At 36.4% G+C, this 20,398-nt stretch overlaps 1 protein-coding gene across 1 annotated transcript in view; it reads right to left on the bottom strand.

Moving 5' to 3' along the window:
- raver2 (ribonucleoprotein, PTB-binding 2) overlaps positions 1-20,398 on the bottom strand; it is a 67,619-nt gene that overhangs the window by 24,908 nt on the left and 22,313 nt on the right. Inside the window, exons 3-4 of the mRNA XM_052559706.1 lie at positions 15,887-16,359; positions 2,416-2,607 (exon numbers count right to left, since the gene is read on the bottom strand). Of these exons, the coding sequence (XP_052415666.1) occupies positions 2,416-2,607; positions 15,887-16,359 (665 nt within the window). The remainder of the gene's footprint in view (positions 1-2,415; positions 2,608-15,886; positions 16,360-20,398) is intronic.

Below are 20,398 nucleotides of genomic sequence, written 5' to 3'. Positions count from 1 at the left end.
ATAACATACATCTTTGTTTAAATCAATTTGACTTTGATTTCTATTAGAATTTTTTCCCGCCTTGTCAGTTTCCACTTCATTTTCTTTTTTAAATAAATTCCAAGTGTTTAAGCAGCATTCATTAGGCAGCAACTAAACTTAAGTTTCCAATTTTCTGGGGGTGATTTTTTTTTAAAGTTCCCTAACTATGATTAGAACCCAAAACAAACTATTTGTATCCTTGTTTATGTGACATTGAACAGATCTGAGGCACAGCACTAAAAATGTTTGAATAAATGAACCAGTAGGCACATATCTGGACAGTATGTGTATGAGCTGATATGAGTTCTAACCGGTGAAGAAGACAAGTGCAGACATCTGCCAGTCCCCAAGCAGTGCTAAAATTACATGACTCCACACAAGTGGAACGGCCGTCAGACTGAGGGGAAAGCTTGTGCTCTCACAGTCTGTGGATGAGTGGGTAGGTGTGTCTCAGATACAGACAGAGAGGCTCGGAGGGGTGGACTTCCTGAGAAATGTCAGCTTGTATTTGCTCTATTTGGCTTGATACTTTCAGTTGGAAAAAGGGTAAGTAAGAGAGAGAGAGAGAGAAAGAGCAGTGGAGACATAAAGCACTGGACCCCATGAAAATAAAATTGAAGTTCAGGTCTGTCAGCTTCGAGGTCTTAATATATGCTCTTGTTCTCCTAAAAATGGATAAAATTACTAATAAGCATGTACATTTGAATTGATCGCAATTTAAAAAAAGAAATGAGCTCTTCGATATTTCCTGCTCCATTTTGCTGTTTTAATAAGACAAATGCCAACACAAGAAGAAACATTTCTGTCCATGAAATTGTTTCATATGGTCTATAAAAATATTCTACATTTTTTTTTATAGACCTTTAGGAACTGGTAGTCAGATTTTATTGTCCTCCATAAATAAAAAGCTGAATGTTGAACAATGAAATCAAGTAATGTTCAGATGTAACATCCTGCTCTGGCAACAATATACTGCATCTGTCTACAGAATTAAGTCTCGAATTTGAAAAGAAATGAATTAACAAAACATCAATGAGAACCACTATTTGAGATATGAAAGAACATTACTGTGTGTGTGTGTGAAGGTTGGGATTTATATTGAGTTGTACCTAACTGAAGAGAAAGTCACATTCTGTCATTTTCTGTGAATAAGCTTGTCACATAAACAGAATAAAAGATTATGCTAAATGCAAATAATAAAATGCAACCAACCAAAATTAGTATTACCATATTTTGTGTTGTATATAGTTTTAATAATAACATTTTAATAATAAAATTAAAAATTGTATTTAGCAGGGATGCATACAATGATTGTAAAGACTTTTGATATTAAATTATATTTCAAATAAATGCTATTCTTTTGAACTTTCTAGTCATCCTGAAAAAGCCTCATGGTTTCCACAAAAAATAAAATACAAAAAATGTTTTCAACACAGATAACAGTACGAAATGTTTCTTGATAAAAAAGAAAAATGCATACTAAAATGATTTCTGAAGGATCACGCGAGGCTGAAGACCGAAGAATGTATTTACCATCAAAGGAATAAATTACATTTTATTATATTAAAATAGAAGACAGCATTTAAGTTGTGATAATATTTCACAATTTTACTTTGATCTTATTATCAAATAAAAGCTGCATTGATATCCATAAAAGACTTCTTTCAAACACATTGAAAAATCTTACTGAACCCAAACATTTGAATGGTAATGTACTGTATATATTAAATATCGTGTAACACAAGATATGAATATATTTCAAAACTTTATTAAAAAGTCCACTGAGGGAATTCAGAGCTTAAGTCAAGTCTTATGAACTCTCTATAATGAACAGCAAGCTAAATAATACACTTAACTTTATCTTTCTGAAGGATACACAAAAATGTGAACCAGCCTGCATTAAACACAGATTCACCTGCAGCAAGAATAAACATGGTTTGTGTCGACCACAATGTGTATTATATAGTGAATAATTCTACGCCAAGGGCATGAAACCAAATAATTAATGATACGTTTAGAAAAACAAATTCTCAAACTAAGATAATCTGAGTCCTAAAGCAAAACCTGTGTTTTGGAGAATATCAGCTAATGCTCAACACCGCTGACAGTGTCTTCAGGACAGACTGCTGCTGCTGGTTTATGTGGCTCTGTCCAGCATGATGAAAATAGCCCTGCGGTTTATTTCAGGCCTCGGAAATGCAGCGGAGATCTGGAGATGTCTGAAACAGCAGGGTTTGTATGAATACTGTAATTAAACTGTCACCACTGCTGTTTCACACATGCACGTTTGTGCGTTAATGCTTCTGGATGAATATGTGTGAAACACTCTCGTTGCTTGCTATGTGGCGATAAAGAGAATGTCACTGGTCCCTTGTGAGCGTGCAGGTCACTCACCACTCCCTGAGCAGCGATGAGGGCGGCGAGAGTGCTGCGTCCAGAGGTTCCTGGGGGACAGAGAGTCAGACGTATCTCCTGACCCTGGATCAGCTGTCTGTCCATCTCCAGCAGCACGGCTTCAGCCTGCTCCGCCGTCTCATACTCCACCACAGCGAAACCCCGCACTGGACTTCCCTCATCCTGAGCCAGCTGCAACACACACACACACACACACACAGTGTTAGGAGATCAACAAATCTTGCCAAAGGCGTGTGATTGTGGTACATCATTACAATCCAATTTTCTTTCAGTTCTTGCGAGGCATGATTATTTTATGAAACCAAAAACTGAACAATTTCATTCATTTTCATCAAAATTCTCAACTGGATGCGGCGTAAATAATGGAAGCACAATTTATCTTTAGATTTGAGCTTGGCTGGGTTGTGCAGAGCCTTAAGGAACCCACTGATCTATGTCTTCTGGAGTTGATTTGTGAGTTGCCTGCAGCTAAAGGATGTGGTTAATGATTGTGACATTCTGACATGAGAAATAAAACCCCCAATGCATATTAAGCACTACTTCAATATTAGGACAGAAATTGAGGTTTAATTATTGAGTATTTTTCCTTGTGGCAAACATGAAGATTTCTGTTTATTGATACCGTAGGGTCCAAATATCTGAGACCAGACATCTGAGGAGTTTTTTTTTTCATCTGTTTGTTTGTTTTTATTTAACGCTCATTATTTTATTATGAATAATAATAATAATAATAATAATAAAATACTAATTGTTGATATTGTTGTTATAACTAGTAGTAGTAGTATTATTATCTGTACAAAGGATTTCAGATTTTCTTATTTGATTAGTGATTTAGAAATACTGCATACTATTTCTTATGCATTTTGTTTCTTCCTGTATTGTTTCTTTGTTTACTTTTTTTTTTAAATCCTTAAAATTTCTGTTTATTTACAGGTTTAAATCAGATTTTTAGTATGGTTTCAGACTTTTGGACTCCAGTGCGTAGTGTCAAACCAAAAATGATTGAGACACCAGATATAATTTTAGATATCTTTTACTAGTGGGTGCAGGACACCATAGTTCATTTATGTAAGTAAGGATAGCAAAATAAAGTAAACTGTGGCATATTATACAGATGGTATACAACAATAACATGGTATTGCAAAAATGACTGTTGTCAATAATCTATTAATGAGGTAAGACATAAATATAAATTATGTTTACTTAAGTTATTACTTTTTGGCATACACATAGAGACTAAAAAAAGAAGCCATTTGTGTTTTCATAACTGTGTAAACCAAGCAGCATATCACAGCATTTCATCTTTGCTGAGACAGTGAGAAACATTGTGCCTTACTACGGTAGCTTCATGTCAGGAACAGAAATGACGTCATTTCATGCTTTCATTAATCCAGCCATGTCCAGATCTAAAACTAGACTCTGTCTGTGGGAGAATGTTCTGTGTTCCAGCAGGCAACTCAATTCCTTGTATATAGTTCTTTCCGTGACTCTGATTGGGGCGAAGAGAAATCTGGCTTTGTTTTCCTTTGTAAAAAGAAATATGAATGATATTTCAAATATAAAATACAACATCTCTAACATTCGCAGCCTCCCAAAAAGTACCACAGTCACTTAAGCCACACTTAGAGATGTATGAACTGTATTGCATTAGGTAACAAAATATTTGCGACCACTATACCCAAGGTTTAATCAACTTGCAAACAAGCCTATTTAACGGTAAAGTGAATCACCATCAGAAAACGTACACATGCAATCAAGCCTTCTTGAAAATATGCTGAAGACTCTCTAATTCCCAGCACAATTACCAGGCAGTGCTTTTGAATCTCACAGTCCTTATGAGGAACCACACAGGGAATCAATAACATTTACAAGGTGAGCTTGAGTGAACACAAACACACACACACATACACTCTCCAGATGTGTTGTGAGGTGTTGGCTTTCATCTATGTGCGTCATTTTGTTGAACTGGCCTCAAGGGAGTCCAGCGGCACCTCATCAAAACATCTCCACCAACTGCCAGGGACTCATCAGTGGAAAGAACTGTCTCCTCTATCCACTCCTTCATCATGTTCGGCTTAAAGCTACGTTTGTTCCATGCCTCTTAGATAGTCTGGATCATGTTCGAAACACTAACCTCAAATTCAAACGATTTAGTCCATGATTCAGAACAGTCAGGACTCCTGTGCTTAATTCAGACTGATTTACAAACTTCTTTACAAAAGAATCACACTAATCAAACATTTTGTTGTTGTATACTGTTACCGTAATTTCTTTTATTTGTGAAATAGTGAGAACAAGTTAAAAGAACTTGTTGTTGACTTGTTTAGTGTCAAAGGTGGACGAAATTGTTATAACATTTGGCATATTTGAGATGTTTCAGCTGTTTTTGTTGAATTGGCCATTATAATACCCATAAGCAAACTATTGCCGGAACTACCTGCGACAAAAGGCATCTGCTGGAACATTGAAAATGATGGACTGGCTCCCTCAAAGTCCTGACCTCAACCCCATCGAGCAAATTTAGGGCGAGTTGTAAAATAAAAATGACAGATTAATTGTACAATCAAAGGAAAGCCTTTTCCTTGAGATGCAAAATACATGGGATCACATTAGTGTTGTGGTTCTCAAGAAATAGACTGGCTCTATGCCAGAGAGATGTGCTGCTGTAATTGCTGCAAAAGGTGGACATACCAAATACTTAAGTGCATTAAAACAGTATGACTCACTTCGTCTGATATTTGTTGTGCTCATAGCAACCATCTGCATGTTTCATGAGAATTATGAAATGAAATCAAGTTTTGGAGGCAAACAAAGGTAATTATTTTCAAATATGTCAGGTGTTCTAACAATTTTGGCCACAAATATTTTTAGTGCTGCTCAATGTCTTTCAGTACCATTTAAGTTCATGATTTAATAACATGACTCATGTGCTTAATTCAGACTGATTCACTTAGATTCATTACAAAGAATCAAGCTACCGTAATCATGTTTTGTGGACATTTGGTGCTGTTAATTCTTATATCTGTCTCTTTCTCAATCAATTCAATCCATGATTAAGGAAGATGGCTCCTTTGCCTGATTTTAAGTGATTCAAAGACTGACTCATTTTGGGTTCCCACACCTTGGTTAACTTCAAATTCAAGAACTTACAGTAATATGGGGACACATTTCAAGTGAGATAAAGGTTACAATTGTGTTAAACTGTAAGATATATTGGTACAGTTTTCATGTGTCAAACACACCTATACAAAAAAGCCTTTTTTTCATTTAATTTTGGCCATATGACAGAGATTATATATTCTATTTTTTGTATTTCTTTTTTGCATTAAACTGAAGAATATTTGGTACATCACAGAGTATGTCATTTCTATTTCTACAGTTAAGAATTGTGGTGGGAGGAGCAAACGACAGGCACAGTGGGGGTGGCGGCAGGCCTTGGAGAGCGTGCATGCCCGGGAAAGAGACCGGTCTTCCGAGGTGAGGTGCGCTCGGCATTTAAACAGCAGCGGTGATAAGGCTCCATTTGCGTTAGGTTTGTCTCATCACACGCCATCAGCCCTGTGTATTTCAGTGCCTCTCCTCTCTCATGTACCCACTCCTGTCGGGAGCTGGATGAAGGGTGTTGATTAAGGGGGGGTGAAAATGATAATTAAGGGGGGAGACTCGCCACAGAATATATATATATAAAGGGTGCATAAAGGTTCTCAGAAATAATCAAATTTGTTGTCATAATGTCATACAAAAAATGTGACGCATTTATACACAAAACATTGGCCTGAGTAAATTTTACCACTATAGAATTGTGACTGGACAACTGTAGTAATTTAGGAGGTGAATATACTGTGAAATTACATACAATATATGGCATAAAATTTGAAAGTAACAACTGAACATGTCTATGAAACTTCCATCAATAAAGCATTTTTTTTAAACAATGACATTTAAAATTTTTAACTAAAATATTATTGCAACCATGTAGCCTATGAATTCATGTAAACGGATATTTTTCAATTAAAGACAACTTGAAGTGTGTAGGCTGATTTTGGTGCTTGAATTTGTTCTTCATTATTAATAAGGTCCAGGTTTAGGAATATGCTAGAAGAGCCCACTCGCTGTGAAGTGGAATGACCAGAGGATTCTGCAAGGTCTTAAAGCCTTATACAAACAATGATTTGTGCAAAAAGAATGATTTCTTATTTGTAAAATGCTTCTCTGATGCCTTAAATATGGGACAATTCTGTATTATACGGAATGGTTGGCAACCCTATTTTGCATGGATTTTATTGAAAAGAGCTTATGCTCATGTAACCGGAAGTTTTAAGATATATGAATATGGTTTTAAGTTTTTCTTGCCTGATGGGTTTACATCTTAACAAGCAAATCAATTCAACATTAATTTCACGATGTGTCTGTGAAACGTTAAAGGTACCATCCTAGTCATTTTGTGCGAGCGTGAACGTCATGGAAAAGTACCTCATGCTGGAAACATTTAATGTAACGTGTTAATGCATGTACTGTATATTCCGGACTATAAGTCACACTTTTTTTCATAGTTTGGCTGGTCCTGTGACTTATAGTCAGGTGCGACTTATTTATCAAAATTAATTTGACATGAACCGAGAGAAATGAACCAAGAGTACCGTCTACAGCCGTGAGATGGCGCTCTTATGCTGCTTATTGCTCCTGTAAACACTGAAAACACAGAGCGCCCTCTCGCAGCTGGAGACGGTAATGTTTTTTCTTGGTTCTTGTTTCTAAATAAATGCGACTTATAGTCCAGTGCGACTCATATATGTTTTTTTCCTCATCATGACGTATTTTTGGACTGATGCGACTTATACTCAGGTGCGACTTATAGTCCGAAAAATCCGGTAACTAACGTAAATCAAGGAAATAACAATAACACAATAACACAGGGAAATAACACATTAGTACACCAGAGGGAATAATATGGTATTTTTTCCAGAAAACTTCTTGCACAAAATAAATTCAAGCACTTTCAAGGACCTGTATGTATGTTTATTATCAAAAACTTTCCAGGGCCTTAAAACATTTGATTCAGATTCTTTCTTGGTCAGTTCAAAGAATCTGAACAATGCTTGAATCACCAGCTTTGACTAATTAATTACCAAGAAAAGCACAAATAAAGTGATTTATTAATGTTTTGTGCTGTTCAATCTTTTTTACAATTTTTGCATTTAGCATGTAGAAATTAACTGAACATTGTTTTAACTTTTTAATGTCAATATATTATATACGTTGTGCCACGACTTAGTTTCTTTTTCATCACATACAATTCAAAAGTTCCCAACTCCTGAAAAACACTGCAGTAAACAGATGCACAGCCTTCACACAGCCTGAGAGAAAAAAAGAAAGAAAGAAAGAAAGAGATAGATGAAGAAAGAAAGGATGAAGTTTGAATCGAGGGATTCTATAAAGTGAGTGGGTGGAAGAAACGAATCAGCTATTGGCAGTTACTCTGCTGGAAATGAGACTCCTGAGGGAACACAGATAGAGGAAAGAGAGACTGAGAGAGAGCTCTGGAGAGAGTGAATGAATGAACAGATAATGTCCCAGTGACAGCGAAGAAGATGGAAAATAAGGAGAGCTGAAGTAGAAACAGGATGTTGAGAGAAGGTGGGATGAAGATGGGCTGATTAGTGAACAGGCAGAAAGGACTGACATAAAGGATGATGGAAGCAAAAAGGGAAACACAAAGTCAGATTCAAAGCTGGACCTTATACATGTACATATGCACAGACATGAATACAGACATGCTGGTGAGAATGGAGGAAACCATGAATCTGTACTGTGTACTAGTGTGGCCTGGATATTTCTTTCACACTGACACACACACACACATACACACACACATGCGGCGTTCGTCCTTGGCAGTAATAAGTGGTGCGGTATGTCTCGGAGGAACACGGGCTTATCTGTGCCAGTTATAATGCAGTCAGGACAGCGTATGTAAAAGTCTAAATATAGAGAAGGAAAAGCATTCGTCATTTGGAAGAGTGTCAAACATTTGTGTGTGTGTCCGTTAAAACAATAAGGTGAATGCACACCATTCCCACAATCTACCTTCCCAAATGAACATTGTACTGCTCTCTTATACTGTAGCTCAGCAGTTTTCAGTTATGTTTCATTAAAATGTCAGATATTTCATCTTATATTCCTTAAAATCAATTGAGTCAACAGCAGAAAACATCAATAATGGAACAAGTGTGTATATGACTAAAATAGCCAAATATTAAAGATTAAATTTGTTTTAAAAAATTATTTGTGAATATGTAAATTAACTTATCACAGAGGCACCTAGAGTTGAATGGATGTGTAATGGCTTGAACAAATTCAGTGTTTTATTGTTTTTGATGCCCAAATAAATTTAAAGAATACTATAAAAGAGGCAAATGAGACAATCATTGGCATACAAGAACAGAGCAATTCAATTAATGTGCACTAATGCAGATCATTTGTTCTTGATAGAATTTGATTGAGTTCACAGATGTTTCAACCGATAACAGTTGATTCACTCTTCTATAGGAAAGCACATTTACAGAATGGTTCAATAAACAGTTCAACAAAACTCTTAAAACGTTTTTTTAGTTTTTTACTGTAATCTAACCAGTGATTAAGTATATATTATTGGCCATTGCAATACATTTAAATAAAAAACCTATTTTCAGTCTATAACAGGTACATTGTACATCTTGAGTGCTGAAACCTCTGATTTTTGATTGCAAACATTAATGTCTTAAAATATCTGATCACAGTTAGTGACCCTGTTGAGAGATCCAGATGAGATACACTACCGTTCAAAAGTTTGATATTTTTTAAATGTTTTTGAAATGTTTTTTAAATATATTTTAAAATAAAGTTTATTCCTGTGATTTCAAAGCTGAAATTTCCGCAGTCATTAATCCAGTATTTAGTGTTATATTCCTTCAGAATTAATTTTAATATGCTGATTTTGTGCTCAAGAAACACTTCTTATTATCAATTCTGAAAACAGCTGATCTGCATAATATTATTTTGTGGAAATATTTTGTCAGGGTTTCTTTGATGAATAGATAAATTAGATTAAGTAGTAGATAATAATAATAGATAAATAAAAAGAACAGCATAAAAAAAATCATTCTTTGATTTTTTTTTTAAATCAAAGAAGCAGGAGACATAAGAAAAGTTTGCTTTCCATTTAGGCAAATTTCTGTCTAGGAAAAAGTTTTTGTAAAAATCTCATTAAAAAGATTATATTTGTGATTTTTCTTTTTTATGGGCTTCCACAGTTTCATGTTCCTGCATTTAAAACACCCACCAATTCAACTCTCAAATTTGCACACACACACAAACAGCCCCAGATGAGATTATTACGTCTTGTTTCAACAAAAAAAAAAAAAAAAAAGAAAAAAAAAAGAAAACCATGAAAAGAGAGATGAAATATAATAAATAGTTATTTAGAGGCAAAGAAAAAAAAGGAAACTGTCACCACCGAGGGCTCTTATCGCAGCCAAAAACACCACACACACACACACACAGAGACTAGCAAAATCAAACAGGAAGTAGATTTGTTTGTATGTATATGATGACAGGCTTCTGTGTGACAAATTGAAGCATAAAATGTTTTCAGTGAACCTGCTGAGCTGCGCTAATGGTAAACTGCTTTCTCTTGGCCCAAACTGATTCTGTCATGAGTCTATATCCAGCAGGGCACTTGACATAAATCTAACACAATAATGATACTCCATGAGCTTCCTGTTTTAGGCCTTGTATGTACAAAAACTTTAAGGAGAGAGAGGTCAGGTGTCTATATATGGGTGAGTCACACCTACTATAGTCTCGCACAGCCGGACCTTTATCACAACTTTTACTGCCCAAGAACCAACCAAGAAGCCACCTGATAGACTGAGAATACACCCACTGAGTCATTACTGACCTCAGGCCAGGGAAATCAATACAGCAACCAGCTCCATTTAAACACACACAAACCATATAAAGTAAACCATAAAGTACTCCTTCAAAAGCAAATAGTGTCTCTGGACGTCTGCATGGCATGTTCCCTCTGGCTCGGACATGTTTTATTTCCTCTTATAAATGGCTGACCTTTGAGAGTGACAGAAAGACCCCAGTGGGATTCAGAGAAAAAAAGGGGCCACTAGCCAGTATGAATGAAAGAATAATGTCAAGGCAGTGGTGAAGAACAAAAAAATCCAGCCTTACGAGTAAGTAACAAAATTTTTTTGATTAGAAAATGTAGGCAGTGTTTGCTCCCAAGTCACCATCAAGTCTGTATGATATTCTGGTTGGCTTTGATAGCACCATAAATCAATAAGCTAAGTCAATGCGAATACATTTAAACTGACACGACCTACTGTTCAGACCAATATGAACACTCAAATGACGCCAATACTACCAAATTTCATATGCCAATTTTTTGGAGACAAGATTTTTTATTAAGATCTTCTAATAAAGCTGGACGACCAATAAGATTTGCACTTTTAGTCACATGCCCGGGACCAATGCTATTACATAAATTGACTTGGTGATGCTCCCGAACAGGTTGTTTCAATAAGAAGAATCCAGAAAGCAGCTCTCCTGTCTCCGTACTCATGCATTTAGTATTGTTAGATACAATTATAGCGAACACAAAAATTGTAATGGCTGTCAGAAAACATGCAAATACTGTTTAACGTCCTTTCTTCTCTGTCACAGCCAGGTGTCAACAACGAAGAGTGAATTTGCATTTTTATCCAGACAGTCTGCTGTTTTTTTTTGTTTTTTTTTTTTTTATAAGGACTCGTATAATGAAATAGTGTTGTTATTGTTAACCAAAACAAAAGCTATTAAATATAAAAAAAAACAATAAAATATTAGAATTTTGTCAAACTAATGAAGCAACTAACTGAAATAAAGTAGGTTTAAGCACAACAATTACTAAAACTAAAATTGAAGTTTTAAATATACTAATATATACCTGGTAGAAACATCACAACCTGGGAATAAAAAAAATATAAACATGCCCTCAGCATGCAAGCACTAAACCAAAGTGATATAATAAAAAATTAAAGCAGTGCAAAAATGCATGTACAGCTAAATAATAAGGGCTACATTTTAAAGCATGTCAATCCAAACATCTAAATGGATGTATACATTTTTCAAATGACCTACATGTGATCATTAATAATGCAGAAGCATTAAAAATCACATCACTTAATCTGTATGGTCAATATGAATATTTTAAGACATTAAACATTCATGGTTACTTATGTTAAAAGTATATACTGTGTGTGTCTTCAAATCCAGTCTTTAAGAAGGAGGTTGTTTGAAAGAGTGACGTGTTGGTTTGTGGGTGTTATGACAGCTTTCAAAATCAACTGATGGTGTCAGGTCAGGGGTCAGCAGATGAGCTGACCTTCATATCAGCTGAAAGGAAACAGAGACAAACAGAGAGCAGACAAAGAAGAGGGAGGGGAAGGAATGGATACAGAAAGCAGCAATAACAAAATCAAAACTGTCCACTTACGAATAATCACATCCCCCTAAATATATCTGGATGCACTGTGTGTGCATCCAGCTGTCAGTCTGCGTGTGTATGTGAGACCATCATATGTGCCAGGGTCAGAATTTGCCCATCATAGACGCGCTGAGTCATCTAATAACATAACTGCTGCTGTCTTTCTCAAAAAGAAAGGCGACAGGAAGAGAGTTGACAGAAGGGAGGGGGACTGCAAGATGAATGAATGATAAAGTGTGAGGTGGGATGTGAGAAAGAAAAAAAAAAGATGCATTTTCGAACACATTTCCTGTCAACTAAACTCAAGAGTTTTGTCATTTCATATCACACCACAGTAGTTTTGAGAAACACACTTTTGCATCATGTGTGGAGAGTCAAACATGACCTTGTCTTCACTCTAAATGAGAACAATGAAGCCACTAAAAGTCATTAAATCACCCTTATGTCAGTATGACTTTCCTTCAAGGAACACAAAGGACATATTCTGCCTCATAATTGGTTCATGTATGTCTTGTGATCAACTGAGACATCACAGGCATAAATGTGCAGTGTGTGAGCAAGACCTAAGCATCTTAACAAATTTACAGAAAGCACCACTACTGGGCAATTTGACTAATGACTGATCAATATACTCATAACAATCAACTAAACAACTGTTAACAATCATTTGCGATATCGTTTTTTTGGTTGCACTTTATTTTACAGTACGTGTACTTACATGTACTTATAGTGTACTTACAGTGTATTTATCTAAGAAAGTTCTGCTAATACAAGGTAACTACATGGGGTAGGGTTAGGTTTAGGGGTAGGTTCAGGGTTAGTACCTAGTTATTACATAGTTATTGTAATTACTATAATAAGTACATAGTATTTACATGGGGAACAGTACTGTAAAATAAAGTGGTACCGTTTTTTTTGTTGTCTCACTTCAATAGTGTCATCAATGCGTTAGTGGATGCAAGTTGTGTAGTTAAATTTAATAAATAACGAACAGCTGGCTCATTTAGTTTAAAGGGGGGGGTGAAATGCTATTTCATGCATACTGAGTTTTTTACACTGTTAAAGAGTTGGATTCCCATGCTTAACATGGACAAAGTTTCAAAAATAAAGTTGTACGTTTGAAGGAGTATTTTTGTTCCAAAAAAACCTCTTCCGGTTTGTCACAAGTTTTGGAAAGTTTTTTTTCAGAGTATGGCTCTGTGTGACGTTAGATGGAGCGGAATTTCCTTATATGGGTCCTAAGAGCACTTCTGCCAGAAGAGCGCGCGCTCCCGTATAGCAGAGCAGAGACATTCACTGATCAGAGCGAGAGCGTCACGAAATGTCACAAAAGAAGTGTGTTTTTGGTTGCCAGGGCAAGACAACCCTGCACAGATTACCAAAAGAGAAACAGCATTAAGGGACCAGTGGATGGAGTTTATTTTTACAGAGCATCAACGGAGCTGTGCAAGTGTTTTTGTTTGTTCCCTGCATTTCGAAGATTCTTGTTTTACAGACAAGGCCCAGTTTGACGCCAGATTTGCACATTGTTTATTTCTTAAGGATAATGCAGTCCCAACGAAAAAGGGTCACGATCGTGTGTTGGAACCGCAGGCGGTGAGTAAAACTGCTTCAAATATCTCTGTGTTGTTAACTTAGCTATCAGCGCGTAAGCACATCAAGTAAACAACATGCGATGTTGTCATCAAACTGCACTTTCCACATGTACAGCTTAAAAAAAAAAAAAAAAAAGACGACATAAAGTGGAACTTAGTCATTTTATCAAAAAACCGTTAAGCAAATATATACAGTTTCAGTACATACCACATAGAGACGCCTTTGCTGATGCTGCTCTTGGTAAATTACAGCCTCTGGATCTGTGTCACAGCTTCCAAATGCTCTCAACGCAAAAGCCTACTGGCGCTCGTGATTCTTTAGCTCCGCCCACACGTCACGCCTCTAGGCGCTCGTGTTTTTCCGGGAAAAATCGGTACAGACTATCTTTCTCTTATAAATATAATAAAAATAAAGACTTTTTGGAGTTATAAAGGATGCAGTACTACTCTATAGGTACTCAAGATTACCAGGATATTGAGTGAAAATTAGCATTTCACCCCCCCCTTTAATTCACACCTAATTAGCAGTGTATTTCAATTTAAATTGAAACAATGAAATTAGCAAAACATCAGTTTAGAAGAAGTGTGAAAGTGAAACTAAGGGTGAATATATATATATATATATATATATATATATATATAATATAGTTTGGATGGTGAAATGGTTTGCTGTTTTTCTTTTACTTTTAAAGTGAAGAACCACCTGAAAAGGTTTAAAAACCACTGCGCTATTACAACAGAAGGGCTGAATAAACCCTGAAATAACTCCATATATCAAAACAGCTGCGTTGAAGAACTCCAATTAGGAGAACACATTACTAGAGTCACTCTTTCCAATCATCATCCAGTTATAAAAAAAGCTTTTAGATCATTAAAAACCTCCTAAATATTGATGAGACATTTTCTGTCGACAGGAGGCACATTTTGCATCTTATTTTCCGGCATCTCCTGCACAGAAATGAGCTGATTCACCAGTGCAGTTCATCGAGTTGTCTCATTTCTGTACAGTAGTGGGGGCGGCAATATTCAGAGAGCTCCATTATTGATTTTTGAAGCAAAGCTTGAGTATTAAAGAGGCCTGAGAGCACTGTGATGCAATTTGAGGTCAAAGTCCTGAGAGCTTGATGCATCTCATACACTCCAGAAGATGTTGTGGGTTTAGTGCTGTTGCAAAACTTCATGGGACTGAGACGGTGTAGCATATTGATTTCTGTGTTGGCTGGTGTTGGCCCTAACTGTAGATCTAAAGCCAGTGTTGCCCTTTAGCTTAAATGGTTTTGATTAGGATGGGGGTTGAGGAAACTGTATCCTGCATCAGCACTTAAAGGCAGTTTTCCTGGACGGTATTGATTTCTGCAGAAGGTTTGCATGGTGAAAAGCTCTCTCTTCTTAACGCAGTGGAGACAGAAGTGAAGGCTGGGTAGGGTTTCCTCACAAGTCCTCATCACCAAGTCTGGTAACAGAACTCAACCTCTAAAGCCACAATCAGAACATCAGTACTTCTCTAATGACTAGATTGGTAAAAGAAACCCGGGTTGTATTGAGAAACGGTTCCAAAAATTTTGGAACCAAAATGATGCTAATGAAGAAATGTGTGCCCAGTGTAGTCTGATTCCTTAACTAATTACCCTAAAAGGTACAATATGTCATTCTTGAACGCTGGAGGGCACATATTAAAAATAAACAAAGACCAGGTAGTGTAGTTTGATGATGTCGTGACTAAGTGTGGAATCATGGGAGTTGTTGTCTTCATCCTCAAAGCCTTTCTTTTTTCTTTCGTCACTCAGAAAAGCTCAGAAGAATAAGTTTAGTCTGATTCCCTAACAAATGACTCCTATAAGCCATTTTTATGTGAGCACAATCACTGAGGCCAGAATCCTTTACATGTATAAATGACTCGAATGAGCTGGTTCTTTAAAGCGTATCAAAAACTGAATTCATTTGTCACACAAACTTTTATGGGTGTTCTTATGTAATTTCTGAAGCTTGACAGTTCCCATTTTTTCACTTTCATTGTATGAAAAACAGCACCAGAAACAATGTGCTAAACTTCTCCTTTTGTGTTCCACAGAATAAAGAAAGCCATACAAGTTTGAAACAAAGATGAGGGTGATTAAATGATGACAAAATGTTCATTTTTGGGTGAACTATCCTTTTTATGACTGCAAGTAGCAGCAACCAACACAGTAGCCCTACAGAAATCATTTCTCTGTTGGACTAAGAAATATTATCACCTTTACTTCACCTAATCATTTTTTCTGTAAAATATTTTTTTCCAGCCATGTCGGTGGAGGTGAAATGCCTAAATACAAACGCCCTGTTTCTTTTCTTCACATCTCACCTGGCAGAAGACGGGTTTGTAGCTTTCTGAAAAAATGTGCGCCAGCTCCTCCGTGTCTTCAAAGTCTAGCGGCAGGCGATCCACGCATAGGCACTTGGAGTGGAGGTGGTCAGCGGAGGTCAGGTGGTTGACGTCAGCCCACTGCACCATGAGTGCACGGTCGCCCAGCGGTTTGCCCAAGAGTTCTGAACGTGCCCTGGAGGCCGAGTCCTTCTTCATGTACTCCACAAAGCCGTAGCCTTTGGAGTGGCCCGTAAGGTCACTGTACACCAGGAAACAGCGTTCAATGTTGCCGTAGGAGCGCACCAGCTCCTGAAACTGGCTGGCAGTGACTGTGTAGGGCAGGTTGGTGACACACAGGAGAGAGTCCGTGGGCTGAAGCTGGACGGTGATGTCACGGCCCCGGACTGATGTCTGGTGCAGAGTTCGGATGGCATCCTGTGCCTGGTCGCCATTTAGAAGGGTTACGAAGGCTAGTGAGACACACACACATAACACACAGACACAAAAAAAACATTAATAAAACACTGAAACAGCAAATCAAACAGATCTTGAGTGTTAAAACTGACAAGAGCAGTACTAACTCCTGTGTGTAAGTAAGAACTAAAATTGTGGGTCACGTTGAGTCTAACAAAACACAAATGGAAAAACTCATCAAACATAAAAATCAACATACAGGCCAGAAAAAAAAAACATTATAATATGACATAAAACAAATTGCAGTTATATGTTATATGTCTGTGGACAAGAACTCTGCAGGAGTAAACATTGACACTGACACTGATGTTAACTGCAGTGAATACACAGCAACACCTTAAAAAAAAGTGAAATTCCAGAACAAGCATACTTATATATCACAATTTTAGTGGACAAGTAATGCATGCGATTCCCAATCCTTTAAATTCCTTCTATGCATGACACTTAAAGTCAGCATGAAATATTTTTGAAATACATTACTCTTATAGTGAACTATACATCCATGCTGTTCTATTTCTTTTAAATGTAGCATTTTTTTTTTTTTATAAAATCCCATCATTTAGACCACGTAATCCCTGTACCTTCAAGATCGCATCTGTCTCCATTTTTAAATGCAATGCCCACATCTTAAAATCAAATTAACAACTGCAATGTATTTCACTATTTGAAATATAAAAGATCTGCAGTTACTTCTGATTCATCCTGACTACATATGAATAACTTCATTTCAACAAAAAAAGCAAAAGCTTTGTAAAAGCAAAAATTTAACAGATTGTCTTTGGATTGGCATATGGCTCTCAGTTTACAAACCTGATTAATTCCTGGAAATGTGTCAGTACAGTGAGCCTGTCATAAAATAATCCTTAATTACCATTAAATTCAATTAAATCGTGTAATTAACTTCACAAGCAGTCTGTTGATTTAATTATCAAACATAAAAGGATTTTACATTATTTTAAAAAACAGGGCATAAATTGTTTGAAAATATGTCTATCAATCTAATTCTGAATATGTTTCGCACATTACTTGCAATTATGCATCCAGCATTTGAGCACAAAACCCAGTTTATGACATTTATGCTGTTTATACAGTAAAATAATCTGTTGCATTATTTCCCAATAAATAGTTTAGCAAGAACTAACTGGATGCTTTCCACCCCCTTTAGAAACTAATCAGCCCTTTAACTTCTGCTGAACTTGTAATACCTTTCACAATGACAATCCTTTAAAACTACAGTAAACTTTTAGAATAAATAGTAAATAATTATGGTAACTAGTTTCACACAGGCCCTTAATCCATTGAAGTTAATCTCGTTTATACTTCATTTTTTTCATCCGTCTCCATCCCCCTCATTCCTCCCTTCCTTTTACTAGAGTACATGAAGCATAGCTAGGCATTTTCTTATCCGACAAAGAAAAAATACAGAGTGAACAAAGAGCAGCTAACACAATAATCTTAGAAATCACAGCCACTTTAGCTGGTGACAGCGCTGAGACGGCCATTTTTTAAAACACAGAAACCTGATTATAGCCTTCGTCTCAATCTGTGACAGTTATTCGTTTTTTTTTCCTGGCTAAGTCGAGTTTAGGGGGGTTGTGTGGTGGGGGGCTTTATTGTAACAGCATAAAAGCCTATAATTCTTCTGCCATGAGACATCTAAAATGACTCATTAATGTACAGTGGAGTCATTAATAAGCGCTATACACAGGCTCTGACACAAAAATGAATAGCATGAGAGGCTTGGCAGTCAATAGAAGATGTCTATTGCAGGTCGTTCATGGCTTCTTTAGGTCCGTGGTGGTCAGATTGGTGGTCAGAGTCCAGATTGAAACGTTTATCATTGGATTCTAGAAACATCACAAAACAAAGGCACTACAATTACAGCAATTATAAAGTTAAAATCACAGCGTTGAGCCTCCTCATCCCATGAGCATTGTCTGTGCTCCGTTTCCCCGTTCTTATTACACTCATTAGACTTTTCGTTAACTCTGAGATGATAATATGCTGGGGAGGAGTAACACTCACTCAGCTACTGTCGTGTACGACACAAGCTCTACTCACACTGTGAGAGCTCATTGAGATTCATTAAGCCAGAGTGTGCAAGATCACAGCATTTAAAAAAGCATGGGTTTGTATCTGTTAGCACACAGGGTTAAATGATTGATGTAGTTGCTCCTGTCCAGGCTAATGACACTCATAAAGCATCATTCCTGGCACAACTGGCTAGCAAAATCCACATATTTCTGCTAAACACTCAATGCACTTCTTTGACAATGGGAAAATTGTACTAAATCCCACTATTTCATGAATTTACATATTGATACCAAGAGAAATGCATGACGCGTAATAAATATCTAGCTAACACAAATGAGGGGTCATAAACCTTGTGCCACTTTTGGCAGGCTGAAGGGTAAACATTGGCACACCAGCAAAAATTGAGAGAGAGGAATATTACATGATTGTTATTTTGTTGGTTTTGGAAATGCTGAAGTCAGGGTCCAAAATGAACACTCGGGGAGTGCAAAATATGAGTAAAAATAGGCTTTGCAGAGTAAAAAAAAAAAAGTGTATAGCCCTGTTCACATCAAGAACGATAACTATAAAGATAACGATAAAGATATAGTTCTAAAATCGTTCTCAATATTAAAGAATAGCAGAGTCCACAATACAAATATATGATAGAGGCACATAGAAATTATAACATAGGAATCACTTTCAGAACGATTTTTTCCAGCTGATGAATAATACAAATATCGACAGCCAATCATAATCAATCCTGCTGTCATGAGCTTTAAAGTGGCAAATGAGCGTGAACTTAAAATAAACACATGATTCGCTGGTGTGGATGCTAATATCGTTATCTTTATAGTTATTGTTCTTGGTGTGAATGGGCCTTAAAACTGCTAAACAGACACTTTCTGTTTTACGTAACATGATTCAACTGAAAAACCAAAATGTTTACCATTTTTATTTCATTTTTCAATTTATCTGACCTTTTAAGACCAAAACTCTATGTGGTGCATACACTACTGTTCCGCAGTTTGGGATCATTGTTTTATATATATATATATAAATGTGTATAGTTTAAAAAAAAGAAATTAATACTTTCAGCAATAATGCAATAAATGCATGTATAAAAGTGACAGTAAAGACAATTTCAAATACATTATGTTCTTTTAAACTTTCTTTTCATCAACAAATTATAAAAAAATTAGTTTTCACAAAAAATATTAGGCAGGACAACTTTTAAAAACTGGTGATAATAAGCAATGCTTCTAATGGTTTCTGAAACACTGAAGACTGGAGCAATGGTGGCTAAAAACTGAGCTTTGCCATCAGAGGAATAAACTACACTTTAAAATAAAAAAAATCTTCATCCTATGCAATGTTTACCTGGTATTACGATGTGTTTTGGTCAATTGGATTATTAAAAGAGAGTCACATTTCTGTTTACACCTGCAATTTAAAAAATGTTCCATTTTCACTTTAAACCAACTTCCTGATTTCTTTGAGGGAAGGGTCTGTGGGCAGGTGTATGTATGGCCTTTTCTGATCTTCCGATCTAATATTGTGAAATAAGCTCACACAATTTACTTACAAATGCAAAACGAGACAATGGAAAATTATGCTGAAAGCAGCAGCTTTCGTTTCTGCTCTACTAGCCGCAAAACTACACCGAACGCTTTGAGTCTGTGTTACATTTTTCACCTTTCAACCAAACTTACTATTTCAGACAGCCAAGTGGTTCTTGTGGCTGTTCAAAACACATTCAACCACATGACCATCTACACTAGAAAGCAACCCAGTGTTTTTAGAGTAATCCAAAGTAGACAAGCTCAAAACAAAGGGTTTCACACCCCGTTTACACCTGTATTTAACATTCTCTACTTGTAATCAGATTTTAATAGCTCATTTTAATATCAGGTGTAATCAGAACCCTAAAAATATTAAAGTGCAACTAAATATTAGAACAAGCTAAGATTCCTGAGTTAAATCCCAGAAACACCTTTAACTTGCACTATCCTTAATCTGTCA

This window comes from Carassius gibelio, chromosome B6, assembly GCF_023724105.1.
Source record: "Carassius gibelio isolate Cgi1373 ecotype wild population from Czech Republic chromosome B6, carGib1.2-hapl.c, whole genome shotgun sequence".
NCBI lineage: Eukaryota > Metazoa > Chordata > Actinopteri > Cypriniformes > Cyprinidae > Carassius > Carassius gibelio.
This window is presented reverse-complemented; position numbering and strand designations above follow the sequence as displayed.